The following is a 15,898-nucleotide window of genomic DNA, read 5'->3' on the forward strand; positions in this document are numbered from 1 at the left end:
TATAATAACATTTTTTCAAGGTTATTCAAATAGTAAATAATTAAAAAAATTAATGATTAGCAATTCAGTCATGCTATATGTAGATAGCTTCAAAAGCATCAGCGATCCACAGAACATGGCATCAAAAGTTATTTCATTATTATTATTTTTGTTTGTTTGTTTTTTGGATTTGGTTTTTTTTTCAAGACAGGGTTTCTCTGCATAGCCCTGGCTGTCCTGGAGCTCACTCTGTAGACCAGGCTTGCCTTGAGCTCAGAAATCCGCCTGCCTCTGCCTCCCAGAGTGCTGGGATTACAGGCGGGTGCCACCACCACCCGGCTATTTCATTATTAAAGATCATGTGACTATAATTTTCATAATTGTTGTAATTGGATTCAATGCATATTTGAGAGAAAAGGAGGTTTGGTCTTTCTGTCTATTATAATGCTAAGTCCGGGTTTCCAAGCCCTGGAATCTGCATGTAGACCTGCGACCCTACCCCCAAGTTATTTCTGATTGATAAATAAAGACAGAAACAGCCAATAGTTAGGCAGAAGATACATAGATGGGTGTTAGGTTTCTCCGGCTTGGGGTCCAAGGAGGACCATGAGAAGAAGAAGGAGGTGCATGAGGGAGAAGGAGAAGCTGCCACAGGTTAGGTGAGAAAAATCACATGGCTCCGCGGGCTGGCAAATTAGAGCTACGAGCAGCCCAGAAGAAACAGAGAAAATAGTAAGTAATAATTTGGGGTTATTAATAGGAAAGTAGATTCTAATACTAAAGAGGATTCTAATCCTAGCTTTTGTGCCATTTAAGGCTCATTGCAAAAATAAAGGCTGTGTATATCTTTTATCGGGGAGCTAAAGGTTGGAAGGTGGGTTAGAAACCTGGGTCGGGATTAAAAACTTCTACAACAATCTGCCTTCAGAGTGCTGACATTAAAGGTGTGCTCCACCATGATAGCTCATTAAAGAGGAATGGCAGCCAACAACCACAGAAGGAATATGTATTTAGAAAAGCATCCTTTGCAACTCAATAAAATAGTTGACTGAGACCAAGTTTATCAATAGAGGCTGAAACATTAGATATCAAGTTGTTGGTGAGAACTTAAGGTTGATAAAAGCATTGTCAAGTTAATGGCCAATATAGAGGAAAATGTATTTTTATATTTTAGTAAGGAAAAAAATTTGGCTGTTACCTCTCAACCAGGCAATTCTATTTTGTATTCTATTGGTAGTGAGGAACCTGTCCCTTTCACTATGATAGAATATTAAGTGTAGAGCAGTGTGCCTGACCGTTTCCTGCCAATGTAGAGTGGGAAACAATAGTGATATTGTCCCATAGTCCCAAGTTCGAGAAGTGGTACATTCCCCAGTGGCTACAGATGTCCCATTAGTAAATAAAATTCGTAATTTTGTTTTTGACTTAAGTATATTACTTTTTTGCCTGACGAATTACCAACCTGTTAAATTACAAATACTTAAGTTATGTGGCCTCATTTATTTGTAATCACAGAGTTACATATTTATTTTGGCTTATGGATAATATTTAAAAAAATTATTGAGCTATAATTGCTAGGAACAGAATGAGTTTGTGAACCCCAGTTTGTAGGGTAATCACTGTATTAGAATTTAGCACGTTAGATGATATTCATACTACTGACTTGATTCAAAATGATTTCTTGAGTCATTGTCTCCAGTCCTGGAATTCACTTATTTAGCAATTTGACTGTTCAGCTCCTCTGGAAATCTTGTCTCTGCTTCATGAGAGTTGGGAGTATAGGCAAGCACCCACCCCTGCCCTGCATTTCTGTGGGTGCTACAGATCTGAACTCAGTTCCTCACAGTTGTGTAGCAAATTCTTGACCCACTAAGCCTTCCCCCAAGCCCTGATATCTGATGACTTTAATATATATATAGATGAACCATCTCTGTCCTGAACTTTCATATCTTTGAACATCTCCTTTAAAATGACTTTGTCCTCCATTTTATTTGTCCTCTTTCATGGCTGCAGCCAGGGTGAATTACTAAAGTTACTTTTACTGTTTAACTCTTTCATTGATTCCTCCTCTGGAGTATAGGCTCACCAGGTCTCCAAACCCTGCAGGACCTTCATTCTCAGTCCTCCATTTGCCTCCCTAGCTTCCTCTGTCTGGATACTCTGCAGCCTATGCCACTCTCTGCTTCATGCTTCACAGTTCCTAGAATGCATGCTGACCTCCATCCTCTGCCCATGCACATGCTGCTCTGGATTTTTCCTACCTAATGGAACTAATCATTCAGTTCATATTATGACTTTATTGACATTTTCTAGCTATGCCCCCCAAAGCTTTCCCTCAGATGTAGCTCTGAACTTATCCTGCAGCTGTTGCCTCTCTCACCACACTAAATGTGCTTTGAACACTGGGAATCGACCTGTTTGTCCATTGGCACAAAAGATGTAGTAAAGTGAGTGGTGGACAGAATGTATGCTGTGACTAACTATTGGTTAGAATGAATTTTTGTGAACTGTGGTGGAACAAGCTTTTCTCAGCCTTAAAAATACAGTTTTTTCATTTTTCTTAGTGGAAATAACAGCTGTGTAGAGACAATTTTTAAAATATCATTCCCCCAAATCTTCATTTTCTTTTTTTTCTTCACTGTTACATTTCAGGACATGACCTGCTGGTAAGGCAACTAGGAGCTCTTGTCTGTTACTCCTGAAATTAAGCTGTTTCTAGATTTTCAGTTGTGGGTCCAGAGAACCATGCTGCTTTTTAGGGATGGGATGGGATATTGAAGTTGAATTTATGAAGGAGGGAGAATGAGAGCGATTTTATTTGAGTATCTCCTGTTTTTTCTGGGGGAAACACCTCAGGTTTGCAAAGTCAGTTTTGAAAACAGTACTGATTGTTTAAGTGATTGCAAACACTTTCAAGTCTCTAAGGTGGAGGAAAGAATGTGTTGAACTTTGGGAAAGGAGTTGGTTGGGAGAGGAGTTTGAATATTCCAACTGTAAAGACTATTGTAATAACAATGGAGTCTCAGGTCTGATATCACAGAGGCCTCCTTTGCCAGCCAGCAATTTACCACCGAGGCTATGTCACCCCCAACTCGGGAGAAGGACCTTGACTGGGTCTCTTTGCTCTCTGTGCTAGCAGCTCCCATGCACTGTGTCTACTGAAAGTGTCAGCTCTCACCCAGCAGGCAGGTCAGAGGCAGGATGGGGCATGGCGCGCTAGAGGGATGTGGGGGAGGCGAGGAGCGGGGCGGAGCCATCGTGAAGCCGGAGGCTGAGCTGAGCAAAGGAACTAGGGGTGCGGCGCGGTGCCTGCCAACGCCCAGGTGCGGTGGGTATGGGGAATGGCGCTGACCCTGGAGACCTCGATCCCCTGCGCCGCTCTTGCAGCTCAGGCTGCAGAATTGTGTAACCCGTGACCTCCGGTTCCCCCTCCGCCGCGACTGCACGGCCACCCCGGCCCTGCTACCCGTGCTGCGTAGTTCGCTGACTTGTGCGCCCGCCCACGGATCTGCTTCTGAGTCCCGCCGCCAGCGCCAGCGAAGCCTCCTTCCTCCAGCGCAGGTCAGTCCTGGCCATTCATTTCCTGTTTGTTCTGTGCTTGGTCGCTCCTCAGGCTTTTGCAGATCCTGGCAGGGCTCCCTCCCTCTCCTCCCCCAGTCTCCCCGCACCCCAGATGCAGTTCTCCAGCTTGCTGTTCCTCACATAACAGTAAGAATGATGTTTTTAAAAAGAACTTGGATTGAACTATTTGTGCTCAAATCCTCCAAAAGCCCTGGGTTACACACAAAATTGAATCTAAGCTGCTTCTCCCGGCCACCAGGGCAGCTTCCAACCTAACGTCAGCCTTACCCCATGACTCTCACTATTGGGCTTTAGGATGCTACCCTGGCAGATGTAGTGGTCACCATTTCTGGTTGGTGGCAGTTGTTCTTGACTTCTATTGCTGTTCTTTACTTGAGAGAACTTCTCCTGGTTCCTAAAAGAGAAGCAAGTCTCCCTCTCTTTGTCATTTGACTCTTTTGTTTAGCATTAAACATTTTTTTCTCTTTCTCATCCTTATTTATTATTAGATACACTTTACACTTGTTAATTATTCCCATTAGAATTGTTGGCTCTCTCTTACTAATTACAGGGTAAAGATCTCATTAGATTTATTCATAATTTTATCCCTAGTACTTAGAACTGTGTCTGGCACCTGATAGGCTCTTTGTAAAAATTGCTAACTAAATGAATGCTGTAGATGATTCGAACACTTTGACATCTTCAGTTCAGATCCTGCCTGCTCCTGTTGACTGACTGCATGGCCATGGACCGGTTAGTGACTTCTGGAGCTTCATTATATTCAGCTGTGTGTGATGACTATAGTATTACCTACTCTGTAGCCCTACAGTGAGTAACTGAGTTAACCCATGTTAAAGAACAGAGGCCTGAGTTTCCCATGCTTTGTGTAGAGATCAGAGGTCTGAGGTCAATGTCTTCCAGTTGTCTCTACCTTAATTTCTCACTGAACCTGGAGCTTGTATTTCAGCTTGACTGGCAAACTCCCAGGACCTGTCTCTTGTGAGACAAAGAGTTGGAGTTAGAAAGAAATGTGCAGCCCTGCACCAGATTTTATGTGCATAAGGATTTGAACTTAGGTCCTCATGCTTGCAGAGCAGGTACTTCAGGAAACCCTGGGTTTTCCCAAGTAGCCTATATATCAGGCTGGTTTCCAAGTCAAGTGATCTGGCTACTTACTTCTGTCTCCACAGTGCTGGAATAAACGGTGTGTTACCATTGCCTGTCTTCTGACAACATTTTTTATTGTTGTCATAAGACAAAATAGAATTCGTTTTTATATTTTGTTTTTTTGAGTGAAATTTTGTTGCCTATCAGAATTTATCTGACTTTTTAAGTAGTTTCTCTGTATGTCTAGAATTAAATAAAGTTCTGAGAATGAGAAAGCCACCAGAGTAGCTTTCCTAGGTTTTGCTTTGACGTTGGAAATAGGATTGTGGTGATGAAATAACTTACTGGGGCTTCTTGTTTCCAGACAGGAAATCTCGAAGATCTAAGGGAAGTCTGTTTTTTGAAGTGTTCAGGAACAAGAGGTGTTTTATTATCTTTAGTGTGATGTTTTCTACCATTTTTGTACGAGGAGTTTTTCCTGTGTTGTATTTTGGTTCTTAAGTTGGAAAATAAAGCAACCTAGTAATATTCTACATTCCTACCTTTGCTCTCTTTTTTTACTGTGTTGTTTTTCTCTTTATCGTTTATGAAAATGAAACCATATCTTTGTAATAATAAAAACTTTGAGATGATGCATCAAATTATTCTAATAAACTTATGATTGTGCCTATGTCAATTATATTTCCATAGTACTAGATATTTTTACTTAGCATTTGTCCTGGGCAAAATGGCTTTTTGTAATTCCTTTTATATCTCAGTCTCAACTTTTTTTTTAAAAGATTTATTTATTTTATGTATATGAATACACTGTAACTGTCTTCAGAAACACCAGAAGAGAGCATCAGATCTCATTACAGATGGTTGTGAGCCACCATGTGGTTGCTAGGAATTGAACTCAGGACCTCTGGAAGAGCAGTCAGTGCTCTTAACTGCTGAGCCATCTCTCCAGCCCTCTCAACTTTAATTCAGGATTCTAAGCCTTGTGCCTGTCAGTTAAAAATAAACATGAAACACTACTTGTCTTTTTAACATTTGTTCCAAAATTTAATAATTGGTAAATTGCTATGTATGGACTATTTCCACGACTCTTTGCTAAGTGGTTTCCCTTTTGATATTGAGAAGCAGCATATAAATTTGGCACACTCAGCAAGAAACAGATGTGTAGAGATAATAATGGTACTTGGTTGGGTTACATGGTAGGAAAGGAACTGGGATTTTCACTTACTTCCCTTTCATTCATAACCCAGGTCCTAACTCTTTTGTGGGCTACATTTTAAACGAACAGAGTTTTTCATTTTTGCCATACATTTTAAGTGTTTTTTCCTCCAAATCACTGGCAGTTTTTCATTATTTCTGCCTAAGACAATGTCTGTTTCCTGGAAGCTATACTCATGGGTATTTACAGGATGCTGGAATTTGGACTCCAGGCCTCATGATTGCGCAGTAAGTTCTTTTAACCTGGGGACCATCCGTCTAGTCCCCAGAACAGTAGTTTATAAAGAGTTTAATATAGATTTAAACATGGAGATTAGGGAGGAGAAACACATGCAAGCATGATAGGCATGAGATAAGGAGAGGTAGATGTGGGGAAGCGAGCTATGTAAACCAAAGACAGAAGTGAGTCTGGGCCAACAAGAGATGATGTGAAAAAACCTTTAATTAATTAATTAATTAATGATTACATTAATTTATTCTGTGTTCGTAAGTGTGTGTTAGTGTGCATTTATGGAGGCCAGAGGATAGTGACTGGGCAGGTTATCGTCCTACCACATGGGTTCTGGTGATCGAACGTGGATCTTCATGCTTACTAACAAGTGCTTTAACTCCCTTTAAAATTACATTTATTATTTGTGTATGTTGGGGTGGGCAGGAGTTGTATATGTGGATGTTGTAGAAATTATTTAATCCCAACTCAGGTTTTTGCCCTGCCTTTGACCACTTAGTTCTCAGATAAAATATACACACAACCTTTCTATGTACAATTAACCTTAATCAGCACAAGAGCTGGGTAGATTGTGCACCTCTCGCTGTTGTCTATTTCCCAATACTAACCCCATGACAGAATGTGCCATGTTTCATTTGGACTGCTCTTATTTACAGGTAGCCAACCCACGTGGTTTTTATTTTACGACTCACCTAACCCATGGTGTCTTCCCCCTTGTGGTTCTTCTCTGATGCTGGAAGTCCTGGAATGCTAAACCCTGCCTGCATGTGTTTCTTCTGCCCAGCTATTGACTGTTGTCATCTCTATTCACCAATCAGAAATAATTTGGAGGCAAGGTCACATAGCCTCACTTGGATCTACCTGTGCACTTTCTTGTCTCTGGGACAATACATAGCAACAGACCAAACCTCAATAATGGAGGTCCCAGGTATTGAACTGGTTATATCAGACTTGGCTGCAAGAACCTTTACCTTATTGAGCTCTCTTACTGCAGTGGATGAAAATCCTTTTACACGTTAATTTGGTCCTGTGGCCCTGCACATGTGAGCTTGCATGTGGAGACCAGAGGACAGCCTTGGATGTCATTGTTCAGGTGCCATTCACTGTTTTTTGTAAAACAGGATTTTTGATTGGCTTTGAATTGGACAGGTAGGCTCAGATGGCTGGCTAGGGAGGACATGGAGTCTCTTTCTCCCTGGCACAAGTGTGTGCCACCAAACCAGGTTTTATTATTGTTGTTATTATTATTATTGTAATTGGCTTCTTATGTTTGGACTGAGTATCTGACTCAAGGCTTTCCATGAGAGCAGGAGGACAAAAAATGTCTGTGATCGATGTGTGTATTGTATATGATTGTACTTGAGCCTAGTATAAAAGGGAACCAGAATGTTGCTTTCTGACTTAGTCTTGCTTAATCACACTCAAGATTTAACAGAAATTTCTTGAAGGGTTAGTTATACAACAAGGGTTGGATAATTCTCTAAACTCCATCATTCTTACATCTGAGATTACTAAGAATATACTTTGTTTCATTTTTCCCTTTTAGGCACAGTCTGAATTATGTAGCCAAAATGGGGAATAAATTACTAGTACTAAAATTATTAAGTGTTCTTAAGTTTATTAGGGCACAGGCTAGGCTGCTGAAAAAGACTGTGAATGCAGTGCCAACAATATTGAGACTTTGCCTGTTGTAGTCCAAACGTAGGCAGCTAATCCACAGAGGGCAACATTTCTCTGGCTATTCAGGACCACAGGCCAATCTCTAGGGATCACAGTAGAAAGTATTTTACTTTACTGTGGAGAAATGGCATGATAATGCTCCTACCTTGCTAGCTGCAAGGCACCCTAGGATGGTTCTGTCACTCTCAGCATACTGAGATACCGAGGAGGTGCACTTCCTGAAGCAGAGGATCCTGGTGTTCTGCCAAGCAAGCTGCAGACCTGAGGAAGTGGCTTCATGCTCATTTTTTTTTTTCATGAGAAAGTAACGTTGTTTATAGCTTAATTAGACAACACATCTAACACATCTCAGAGTTGGACTGCTGACAAATTTCTCAAGCTGCAAGGAGGTTTGGGTCACTTTGAACCGAGATATGCTATTGCTAAGGAAAGAGCAGCTGGTGAGAACTAGAAACTGGGAAAATCTTATTCTGCTTTGTCTTTAAAAAAAGTTGAAACTTTGACTAAACTGTGTATTGGCTGACTGGGCTCTGTATCCCCTGTGTCCAGGTTAATGTGAAACTCTCTTGGGACCTCAATGCACTAGACTGAATTAATTAAACTGCTTTGGCTTCTGACATGTAGTGAAGTCACTGCACCTGCCCAAGAGTTCTCTTGATTGGTAAATGAAAGACACACCAGACACACACACACACACACACACACACACACACACACACACTAGCTAATTTTGATATGTCTTAACTAAGCTCAATAGCTGGACATTTATAAGCCTGCTGATGGGTAGCACACATTTCCCTCCAGTATCCCTGGTTTAATGCATTTTAAATCTATGTTGTATCTTTGCTGCCTGTCATCTTCTGTGCCCTCTTCCCATAGGGTTGCATTCACTTTCCACCTACAGTGTAGGATGCTTTCCCTCTTTCAGTTCTTAAATCTGATCCTTCTCTTCCTCCCCCCTCTCCTTCCCTTGCACTTGAAATTTAAGTCTGCCCCTGTCTTTCTGCCCAGCCCTTGGCTGTATGGCAACTTTTTATTACTCATTCTAACCGGGGGAGGGTGGGGGAAGGGACCCTCAGATCTGGCAGTGCAGCTTTTTGGGGAGCTGAAATAAGCATTAGAACCAATACCCAACATCAGATGTTAACATTTTACAAATGTGTTCCTTATTTTTTTGGGTGGGGGGGGGATTTGGTTTTTCAAGACAGGGTTTCTCTGTGTAGCCCAGGCTGTCCTGGAACTCACTTTGTAGACCAGGCTGGCCTCAAACTCAGAAATCCGCCTGCCTCTGCCTCCCAGAGTGCTGGGATTACAGGTGTGTACCACCACTGCCCTGCTCCCTGATGACTTTGAACTTAGAGATTTCCCTGTCAAAATCTTCTGGGATTCATAGCCACTGTGTCTCAAGATCTCTAAGCCAAGATCCAGGCCAGAGTTCATTCCAGATATAGTCAAGTTGACCACCAGGGATAGCTGCTACATGGAATATAGTTGGTCTTACAGTTGCTTCTTGCCAGTTACTTCAGTCCACTTCACAGATAAACTAAAGTGAGGTGGGGTTTAATTTCTGGAAAACTTGATTTGTTTACTTCTAGTTTGTTCTTATTTCTGAGATACTAACCCTTTATATAGAGATCAGAATATTTGGAAGATTTGTAGACTGCAGTCCTCATTCTTTTAGTATGGTGTTTGTTAAAAACATGGCTACTCTTCAGCCACTCCTCTGGAGTTGACAGATTGGTCTCAGAGTGGAAAGAATCCCATTTGGGGAGAAGTAGCAGATCTTTGTAAATTTTGTTCTCTGCTGATACTTGACTAATTTCCATTACTTGGGAGGTGTCTTTGATTGGGACAATTTTGTATAGAAAACAGTTTTAGTTTCTTGTGGGCTTTGCTTGGTGTTGTTTTTCCTTCAATATAGACACCAAGCTCACAGCCTCTTGAAAGACAGGCAAGTACTGCACTCCTGATCCATATCTATAGTCTAAGCATCTATCTGAGTATCAGACCTGTCTACCCTCCTCATTACACCATCAATAAGAATTTTCTCACTAGCTTTTCACAGCAGAAACCTTGGTGAGCATAGGTGCTCTTAAATGAGCAATCAAATGAATTACTATTTTTAATTTCTTATTTATTTATTTATTTATTTATTCAGAACGGATACTGTTTCTGTAGTCTAGCCTGGTCCTGAGCTCATTATGCAAATGAAGCTATCCTTGAACTCCTGATTCTCCTCATTCTACCTCCCAGACACTGAAATTATAGGTGTAATACCCCATCCCTGGCTTTAAATTTGAAGATATATTTCATTATCTGTAGAGAAATGGCATGAGGAGATTGCTCCCAGCTTACTGGTTTCCAGGCAACCTAGGGTCTTTGTCATTCTCAGCCTACCAAGACAGAGGAGACACTTCCTCACGCAGAGAACCGGATGTTCTCCCAAGCAAGCTGCAAACCTGAGGAAGCGACCTTCCTGCTCCCTTTCCCATGAGAAAGGAACTTTGCTTATAGTTTAATAGACATCATGATGGGCAGCAATGCAGCAAGCAGCAGGCATGGCAGCTGGAGTAGAACGCAGAGAGCTCACATCTGCAGGCACAAAGTGTGAAGCAGAGAAAGCAGACTGAATATGGCAACAGTCTTTAACCTCTCAAAGCTGACCTCTGGGGACTCACTTCCTCCAGCAAGGCTCCATCTGTTTATCCCTTCCAAAGAGTACCACCAGCTAAGTGTCCAAATATTTGAGTCTGTGGGGACATTCTTATTCAGTTACATTAATGACTGTGACATACACATTAGCAGAATTCTCAAGTCATTTGCTTTTAAAAGTAGGTGTATAGATTCAGTGTTTCTTGGAACCAGTAATTTTCTAATAGGAATTTCTCTGACTCTTAAGTGATAAAGTCTTCAGGACTGGCAAATAAGCTACTTAGGGAGAATTTAAGAGAAACATATGGCAGTTCTGGGCTTGTAATGAATACATCATTGAACATCCTCATACCTGCCTGGAACAAATTTGAAAGCAAAACTCTTCTGTTTGCAGATTTAGTAATTCATTCTCAGGGCCTTTTCCATACGCTCCTAAAACATTTAAATTTTCTTTTTTACTCCTATGACTTAGCTGACAACTTCTGTGTGTCTTTAGCCATATTTCATGTATATAATATGTCATTAATACAAATTTCAGAAAGAGAAACCAAATCAAAGGTCATTTCAAAAACTAAAGAGTCATGTGTGTGGATAAAATATGTTTTAAGTGTTAAAGATTCTTATAAATCTTATAAAAGCTAATTTGACTTTGATAGGGTATTTAATGCTTTATATAATAATCTTTGATATAAACATGCATAATTACCAAAAGCAGTGTAAATATTGTATTAATTTATGAAATGTAATGCAGTGATAGTCTAAGTTGTGGCTAGAAAAATTTGACTTTGTGCCTCTTTTGATCTAATAATGAGCTTACTAGTTAGTCCCTAAGCCTGAAGCTAGAGACGTGTCAGCATTTGGTAATCCTGGTGTTGTATGGTACAGTTTATTTCTGCCAGTGTTTTCTGTCTTCTGGCCCCCTCTTCCCTTATCTGCCCTCATGGCTCTGCTCTTGTCTGCCTCTACCCAGTCTGCAGGTCCTCACCCCTCTGCAGTCTCCCAGTAAACCTCCTTACACCTGACCTCTTGCATGTAGTTATTTCTTAAGAGCACATCTTGGCATGGGTGTGCAGTAATACCCCCTTGCTGTATTATATTTCAGCCTCATGTATTACATTTGTTATCATGATAATCAGTCCCTTGTGGTGTGTTCTTTTAATGAACTTCTTACGGGGTGCAGTTTGTATGGCAGATGTGTTATACTGTGTGTGTTTTCTTGAGTGGCTAGTATGACCTAGTTTAAGAGCCATTTTCTGTCAGTTGATGAAGGATGTTAGCATTCTGTCTAAACTCCACCCCATAGTTACCTGGCAATAGCCAGGTAGGCCTGACCCACTATAAAAGAGGCTGGTTGCCCCCTCTTTGCTCTCTTGCCTTCTTGGTCTCTTGCTCCTCCCTTGCTCTTTTCCTGCTTCCCTTTTTCCCTTCTCTCATTGCCTTCCCCCCCCCCCCCCTCCACGTGCCATGGCTGGCCTCTACATCTCTACTCTACTTCTCTACTGTCTTTTTCTCTGCCTCTACCACTCTCTTAACTCCCCTCCCCATGCCCTTAATAAACTCTATACTATACCATCATGTGGCTGGTCCTCAGGGGGAAGGGATGCCTTGGCATGGGCCCGCTGAGGCACCCCATTCTCCCATACCTCACCACATCACCATAGAATATATCCCCTCCTCTCTGTATCTTTCTACAAATGCTCCAAAGGGGATATTTTAGTAGATTGTTTAGCTAATTAGTGGTAACAAGTAAGTGACTGTTAATTTGATTTATTGATGATTTATGCAAAGTGAATGTTAAGTGTTGTTATTCAGGACGGCAAGGATTCATTCTCTATAGACCTCACTCACCCAGTTGAAAGGTTGAAATGTGTTTAAATATGAGGCTTAACCTGTAGGGAGGAAGTTCTCTGGACAGATTGTACTGATAAAGCATCCTGAAAATAATGCATTTGACAAAATTTACTTGGCATTAACCTTTTGTCTTCCATTAATTGGACATTTGAATTTTCAAATTTCCCATTTCCCTTGATAAATATCAACGAAGAGTACATTATGATATCAAATTGACTTAATTTTTTCTACCCACCACGAGGCAGTGCTGTTGGAGGAAGCAATCTGAGAATGATGACGGGGAAAATGGGTGTGTTTTAATGAATAAAGACAGTTACATGTCTAGATAATTATTTTCTTTTTAGTTTATGATATGGTTTCAGGTATGATGTGACTTTATACACCAACTCTGTGTTTTCAGTGTTCATAAACTGTAACCCTTAAAGTTCATTTTACTGTCAAGAATTTTGTCCTGAGGAAGTAGATATTTTGCATAGAACAATTTAACGTATTTTAGTTTATCTCAGCATTGCTGATAATACTGAGAATTAGGAACATTGCACAAGTATCTAGTACATGGTATCATCTGTATATAGTAAAACATTTTCTTTCTATGTCTCTAAATTTTGAAAAAACACAGTGAATGTGTACTATTTTAATAATCTGTTAAAAACAAGTTGTTTGCAGTTTGGACAGCACATACCATTGTTGTCACCTATAGTTTTACATCAAAGACAAAATAATCAAAACAGTGAAGCCTAATTATTTTAGGGTTAAAAACTGAGATTGCACTTGTAAATCTGTCGGGGGTTTTAAGTAAATTGTGTGGCAGGAGCTGTAACTGTTGTTTACTGTCTTGCCTTTTCTTGGTTGTGGCTGAGTCCAGAAGCTGGAGCAGCAGTTCTGCCACGCAGGAAGAGGGACACCGGCTGCAATAGTTAGTGCAGCACAGACTGTGCGTACATTTTACTTTTTTGGTGCCCAATTTTATCATGAATTTTTTAAGATTAAGTAAAAATTGTTTTAATCTTTGATTATTTATAGCCCGTATTATTTACTTTTCTGCTGCTGGAATAAAATACTATGACCAAGGGAATTTATGGAAGAGATTATTTTGGCTTGTGCCTCCAGAAGGATGAGACCATCATGGAAGGGAGCTGGGAGATCACTTGTTAAGCCCCAAACATGAACAGAGAGAGTGAACTGGAATTGAGGCTAGTCTACATGCAAGTCTCAGAGCCTGCCCCTGGTAAGGTATAGCTGTAAAGTCACCACCAGGGTTCTGATATTTGAGCCTATGGGAATCATTCTCATTCAAACCACTACATTCCACACCCAGGCTCCAAAGGCTAAGAGGCCATTATTATAATGCAAAGTGTATTTAATCCTATTTCAGAGGCTCCCATAATCTTCCACAGTCTCAATAAGACCCTGAGAATTCTAAATGTGTATTAATTTCAGCATGCAGTGGCACAGATACGCATTACTATTCCTAAAAGGAGGACTGGGGGCACATTCAGAAAATGCTGGACCCAGCAAGACTGGTAAGGCTGCATGTAAACACCTAATCCCCAGCTCAGCAGCTCCCAGCTGTGGGTCATGACCCATATATAGGGGGGGTTGCCTTAGAAAAAGAGGACTTTTTATGCCCACCCCCACTTTTGGGACTGAGCTAAGTTTCTCATTGATAAAATAATTAAGAGTTTATAGTTTCAATGCTAAAATAGAAAGTAAAAAAATGGTTTTGAGGAACAAAACCAATTCCAACAGGGGGTACCTCTCTGTACTCACTGTAGATTCTTATTTATTCTTGTTTTATGGGTGTCACACTTGAGTAGTTAGGTTGCCTCCTTTCTTAGTTTTCCAAAGGAGTTTAATACATAGATCCTCCAGTTTACCTTGTTTCTTTAGTTAGGAGTTTGAACCAATGCTGTAAGTGCAACGAAATCCATTTCTTCTAGTCTGTGTTATCTATCTTATTACTGTCCATCATGATAGTATTCCATCTTTCTGTGGGAAGGGAAGTATTTTGAATAGTCTATCAGAGGAAATGGCTAGGTGGAAAAGCAGATCTCAGCAGCTCTCATTTCTGGGATTATGGCTGACTTCTTTCTTTTTAGCACACCTTTCAGGTTGTGTATAATTATACAGAGTGGAAATAAGAAAAATAGTATGTGTGATGAAGTTAATTTTTATACACCAAAGAAGATGTTGCTTGTTCTGTTTGTAGATCCTGGTGCCTTGGTTTCATTCAGTGACAAAGAGAGGTGTGGTGTTATTTGTGTTCTCATGTCGCTAAACCTCAGGAACATGCCAGGACATTTAGATTGAATTGTTATGTGAACATCACTGAATAGTCTTCACAGTCCTAGATGGTGTGGCCTATTCCTTAAGGTTATGTGATACATTATCTTGCTCCTAAGTCACAAGACTATACAGCGTATTTCTGTTCTGCATATTGTAGTCAAATATTTTTATATTTAAAAACATCTGAACACAGAAAAGATACAAAAAGAACACAGTAGAAATGCTGAAAATCAAGCATACATAGGGTGCACTTCTATGAGTGGAGTTTACAAACCTAAAGCCGTGGGTGAGTTGGTGAGTGAATGGTGTGTGACTTTGAGGACCTGGGCCATTATAACAAACTACTGTAGACTTTGTAAGCCCTCTGCACTTAGTTTGGTTTTTTAATTAGTTGTATTCTTTATTTACATTTCTAATGTCCCCATTCCTGGTTCTGCTTTCCCTCAAAACTCCCTAACCCTTCCCCCCTCCCCCTGCTCACCAACCCACACACTCCCTCTTCCCTGTCCTGGAAGTATAGATCCCCTATACTAGGGCATCTCACCTTCTCAGGACCAAGGGCTCTTCTCCCTTTGGTGTCCAACAAGCCATCCTCAGCTACATATGCATCTGGAGCCCTGGGTCCCTCCATGTGTACTCTTTGGTTGGTGGTTTAGTCCTGGGAGCTCTGGGAGTACTGGGTAGTTCTTTAGTAATTAATCAAGTTACTGAATCTTTGCATTTTATAAAACTTACTTTTAAATGTTTGAATCTTATACTTAGATTAATATATGGATACATTGTACAAGATTATTTGACTGTTGTCAAGACATTTTTCATTTAAAACCTTTTTCTGATTAAAAATTAATATAAGAGCTGAAGTCTAAACAATGTCAGGATTATATCTTGTCATCCTGGAAAGTCGTCCGTGGGTGTGACAAGATGGAGATGCCCATTTGCTTAGCACCGTCTCTCAAGCCCTTCTGAGGACTGCCTCCTCCTCAGGCACAAATGTGTCTGTAGTAGTTTTTCTGGTTTCTCTCTTCTTCTTCTTTTTAATCATAGATTTATTTGTAAGCAGATAATTTACCATCAATATTTTGCTCCAACAATAAGGCCTTTGTTTTCTTGTCCTTCAGTTTCTTTTTTTTTCTTTTTCAACTATGTGTACATTAGATCATTTTATAAAAATTGCTTCATGTCAGTCTGTGGGACCACCGTGTTCTCATGGTCCATTGTCAAATGAAGCATTGTCTGAACAAGCTAGCTGTCACACACAGCCATTTGATGTTTAGATTGGTAGTGTATATAGCCACAGATCCTATATCCATAGGGTTTCTGATCACCAAAGACAGAATG

At 40.5% G+C, this 15,898-nt stretch overlaps 1 protein-coding gene across 1 annotated transcript in view; it reads left to right on the forward strand.

Moving 5' to 3' along the window:
• Positions 1 to 3,180: 3,180 nt before the first annotated feature.
• The window catches only part of LOC127667083 (uncharacterized), a 174,979-nt gene continuing 162,261 nt past the window's right edge, over positions 3,181 to 15,898 (forward strand). Inside the window, exons 1-2 of the mRNA XM_052160115.1 lie at positions 3,181 to 3,302; positions 3,339 to 3,540. Coding sequence (XP_052016075.1) covers positions 3,181 to 3,302; positions 3,339 to 3,540 — 324 coding nt within the window. The remainder of the gene's footprint in view (positions 3,303 to 3,338; positions 3,541 to 15,898) is intronic.

The sequence above is a fragment of the Apodemus sylvaticus genome, chromosome 16 (genome assembly GCF_947179515.1).
Source record: "Apodemus sylvaticus chromosome 16, mApoSyl1.1, whole genome shotgun sequence".
Classification (NCBI taxonomy): Eukaryota; Metazoa; Chordata; class Mammalia; order Rodentia; family Muridae; genus Apodemus; species Apodemus sylvaticus.